We start from the raw sequence: 4,650 nt of genomic DNA on the forward strand, positions 1-4,650 counted from the left end.
CTTTTCATCTGTCCATGGATAGCATCTTCAGATGCTCATCCAATAGTCAAGTCAGAAGATGGAACAGATATTGATGTGGTTTTCAAAGGCAGGGTCCTAGCTGGATGATGGCACAGAGATGAAAGTAAATAATCTCTTTGATGGAAAGAATATGGTGTTAGAAGCTTAGCTGGAGCTACAACAGGACATTGAGATTTCAAACAGTCTGATTCAGCTTGAGATAGTGGCCAGGGCTGTCGGTGTTGGCTTTGGTATTTCCACCACTTAGCTGGAGGTTACTGCAGCTTTTCCAAGAATCAGGTCAGGTAAGCAGTTGAGAACACAGACAGTGAAGTGATTGAGAGAAGTAGTGGTGAAATAGAATTTGATGTTATCAACATACATATGGAATCGTACAATCTAATGTTACGATGAGATAGGATATAGATATGGATAAGGATAAGGAGATGTAAACCCAGGATGACAGTGCAGGTAAGGGAACAGAAGCCATTGCTGGAGAACCTCTGTTAAACAAGTGAAAGACAACCTAATCAAGTTGAACAATAAAAGAAAGCTATTGGAGAATTATGAAGCTAACTGTGTAAAAACCACAAAGAAACTATGAGGCAATGTAAAGTAGTACTTTTACATGGATCTCATCCATAACTTTGTTTAGGGCCATTTTAGTGCTGCAAGGTGGATGCAAACCTAACTGGAAGGATTGAAACTGGAAGTTGTAGGAGAAACACATTGCTGTACTTGTGTGTTTGTATGTGCATGCACATAACCCTGGGCCAATATTACATTCTTCTTTTCTATAAGCAACACAGGGTTGACTAAGGACAGCACCAAAATCCAGAATTAAACAGGAAAATGAGGGTACACTAAAATAACTAAAGGCATCACCACAATAATGGTACTGATTATGTTATTGAACCAACATTCAGAGAACATGAGTTCAGATCCCATCGTAGCCATCAGTCGGAGAAGCTAAATTTTGTTACTTGTTTCAAAAATCTGAAACTGTAAAAGTGACACAGAACATGTCATACTGTTATGAAAATCCAAATATTTCACTGATATCCTTTTGGGAAGGAAACCTGGCATCCTCAGCTAGGTTGTTCTGCATGCGACTCCAGCCCCACGCCAATATCATAGATAATTAAGAATCATTTAAAACGTTATTCAGTTAGAACAAACTGTTTCAAGGTAATGGTCCACCATCATTCTGGCAAAAAATACCAGTACTAACCACATTCTAGCATGTATTAAAAAAATACTAACTGGCTGCACAACAAAATTCTCCTTACTTGATGAACTGAGATAACCCAGAGTTCTGTAGAAGCAGTAACTCACCTGTAACTGAACAATTTCTCACACATGTCACACCTGAACAACTCCTCACCAGCAGAAACCTGATGGGAGCGGTAGAGTGTATATGGCAGCAGCTTCTTACAACCTTCACATCTCAGTTGTTTCCTTTCCAGAATGTCATCGCCATCTCCTGAAAGGTTCTTGGTTATTAATATAGAATCCTTCTGTGGTTTCCCCTTTGATCGTTTTGGCCTCCCACAATGTGTCAGTAGTGAAGATTCCATATTCAAAGATGGCAAAACACTGGTGCTATTTTTGACACTATCATGTATACCATTCTTTGAGTCTCTCTCCCCCACAGCAATATTTAGTATTTCAGGTCCAGCCGCTCTCTGGGATCCACTTAAGCTCACTTTTGTCCACTGACATGGAACCTTACAATTTTCCGATTTGGCAATAATATCTTGATTCCCTTCTCTCCCATTCACACGAGTTAGGCTGGTCTTTAGACATCTGGGTTTTCTGCTAGAAACAATTGTTCTAGCTAATCTGGCAGTCTGCAATCGAGTTTTGATTTCAGCCAAGCATGATCTGTGAACCTTTTTGTTAACAATTGATTCATTGTTCAATTCAGTTTTGCAAGATGGACTTGCCGCCCACACAGAATTATCTTCCTTCACTCTCTTAAGGAGTTCTAGGTCTTCCACTTCTTGGTTTCTTACAAGAACATTCCTTAATTTACAGATCTCTTTGTCTGATATTTGGCCATTACCATTAATTCCACTATTCTCCACGTGAAGCTTTACTGGTACACAAACATTCAAACTCTGAGCAGCTGAAAGGAAGTCATTCATGTGACAACCTGGGACCTTAGAAGTATAAAAATATTCTAACAAATGGCTAAAACCCTCCAGGCTCACTGTATCTAGCACAACTGTGCATTCCTGGTTATTCTTGCTCAGGGTTGTATAGAAATAGCTGCTGCATGCAGACAAGATGTTTTTATGAGCATGAAAAGTCTTTCCCTCCACAACAACTGCAATATCACAAAATAAACCTATAGCTCGCTGTTCGTAAAGTTTCTGAAGAATTGCTTGACAGTGATTGTAACATTCCTTAATATAGGAAGGACTCTCCATTTTCCCAAAAGATTTGGTGGATTTGAACTTGTATTAAGACTCAAAAGGAGAAAGCAATAGCAGACCAAGTCAAACACCACAAATGCTTAAGAAGTGCAAAGGCTGTAATAATCCATGATCCAAATGTTTCCAGTTCTTCTGAAAAGCTGCTTGTTCTCAATGTGTTTACTGTAAAAACAACCATTAAATTATAAGTAGTTTTTACATTAAATTGTGCATCCAACTCCAACAACCACTTGCATTTATATAGCACCATTAACAATGAAAACAATGGTTATATTATTAAATAAATTTTAAAACTGATCACATTATGCAAAAAGTTTGGTCAAAAATATAACTTATAAAGGAGCATCTTAACAGGAAAGAGGAGAAACAAGGGAACAAGATTTAATAAGAGAATTGCAGATCTTCAGACAATGGAAGCTGAACAGCCAGTCACCAATCAAGCAATTCAGAGTTGTGCAATGCCACAGAGTGAAAAATAGATAGCCCACATGACGATACGGATATGCTGTCAGGACTGGTTTCAAGAACACATCAAGGGAAGAGGAGAAGAACCAGACGTTATTATGCAGAAATGGGAAGAAGAATAATTCTCACTGGTCATTCAATTAAGATTCATGAAATAGTCCCTACAATCAAACCTGGTGTCATTTAATTTCCAAATCAAAAAGGCAATGCCTTTTTACAAGTTTTAGGCTTAAATGATTCCTCTTCCTCTTGCGCAATGTATTATAACTAATCTACAGTCACTCACCTCTAGGATTCATTAGGGAGCATCCCATCGTCTCGCGCTCACGCAAAACACTTCAGGTTTTATTCGCGGGAGTTAGATTCCCTCATTGAGCATGACTTATTTTGATATACTGTACTGTACTTCACAAGCTTAAGTACGTTCTGAAGTGTTTCTGCCCACTTTATTCTGATCTGCGGTTCCTTCCTCACACTTCCCTTGACTTTGACAGTCACTCCTTGAGCAAGGAGAGAAGTTAACGGATGTTTTTCTTTCCTCCCCAAACTGCAGTTACACCGCCAGCTCCGGGCTGAACGGCGAGTAGTGTCAGAGGATGTCGGGGCAGCAAAACTCCGGTAGGGCAGGCTGTACGGCGGGGATTACACCGCCGTGAAGACGCTTTGGCCGGCCTCGGCCGGTGGGACAGGGATTCCCGCGGCACTCAGGAGACAGACGGAGCAGCCAGACTGCGGCCTTTACCCGCACACCACAGCCTGGGCCCGGAAATAACTATTTAAAAACACCTCCGGCCCCAGGTCTAAGGACCTTCGTGTTTCCTTCTCCTCCCTCCCCCCCGACTCACCTCCAGAGAAACCGACAAAACCCCCTCCGGTGATCACTCGTCGACTCTGACCTCTGACCCCGACTTCGCGGAGCCAGGCGGCCCTCGGAGAGGACTGGGGAAGGTGGTTGCTAGGTGACGGGTTGCTCGGAGACCATCTCAATGAGGTTCACGATCAAGTTCCTCACTTTTTGATGGCTGGACTCTGTGAGGTCTCAGTGTAGGCTGCGGGTTCACTGATGGCCTGTGAGCCTCAGCTTAGCCTTGCAGGCTGTCCCTCAGTGAGGACAACGTAAGGCCATAAGACATAGGAGTGGAAGAAAGGCCATTTGGCCCATCGAGTCCACTCCGCCATTCAATCATGGCTGATGGGCATTTCAACGCCACTTTACCCTCACTCCCTCTGTATCCCTTAATTCCTTGCGAGGTTAAGAATTTATCAATCTTTGCCTTGAGGACATTTAACGTCCCGGCCTCCACTGCGCTCCGTGGCAATGAATTCTACAGGACCACCACACTCTGGCTGAAGAAATGTCTCCTCATTTTCATTCTAAGTTGACCTCCTGTAATGACTTGATAATATCAGTTATCAATTGGCAGTGATTTGAGCAGCTGTTGGTGCTCTGTGACTGCTCTTGTTTGGAAGAGCTCACCTCTGATGATGTCTTACCATTTTACTCCTGATTCTGCACCTGTTTCCATGCATTGATGTCAGTAGAGCAGACCTGGAGGTTTCAAGACTGTCTTTGAAACATTTCCTTTCAACCTGTGAAATACAGTTTTGTGTGCGGCCATTTGTGAGATGGTGTTATGATCTGTGGAAAACAGCAGAAGCAAAGGCCACAGTGATTTTGACAGCTACTGGCAGGGATTATGGTGAGCAGTGCTGCATGGTGCAATCTTTTTGTTATGGGATATATTTA

At 42.2% G+C, this 4,650-nt stretch overlaps 1 protein-coding gene across 2 annotated transcripts; it reads right to left on the reverse strand.

Moving 5' to 3' along the window:
* Positions 1 to 6: 6 nt before the first annotated feature.
* LOC122539467 (zinc finger and BTB domain-containing protein 8A.1-B-like) lies at positions 7 to 4,094 on the reverse strand. 2 transcript variants are annotated; one of them, XM_043674344.1, is made up of 2 exons: positions 3,749 to 4,094; positions 7 to 2,600 (listed from the first exon to the last, which is right to left on the reverse strand). In XM_043674344.1, the coding sequence occupies exon 2, from the start codon at positions 2,430 to 2,432 to the stop codon at positions 1,332 to 1,334; it is 1,101 nt and encodes a 366-aa protein (XP_043530279.1). In that variant the 5' UTR covers positions 2,433 to 2,600; positions 3,749 to 4,094; the 3' UTR covers positions 7 to 1,331. The 2 variants fall into 2 exon arrangements, with proteins under 2 accessions (XP_043530279.1, XP_043530269.1); XM_043674334.1 differs by lacking the exon at positions 3,749 to 4,094 and adding an exon at positions 3,190 to 3,477.
* Positions 4,095 to 4,650: the final 556 nt, after the last annotated feature.

Source organism: Chiloscyllium plagiosum, chromosome 2 (genome assembly GCF_004010195.1).
Source record: "Chiloscyllium plagiosum isolate BGI_BamShark_2017 chromosome 2, ASM401019v2, whole genome shotgun sequence".
Lineage (NCBI taxonomy): Eukaryota > Metazoa > Chordata > Chondrichthyes > Orectolobiformes > Hemiscylliidae > Chiloscyllium > Chiloscyllium plagiosum.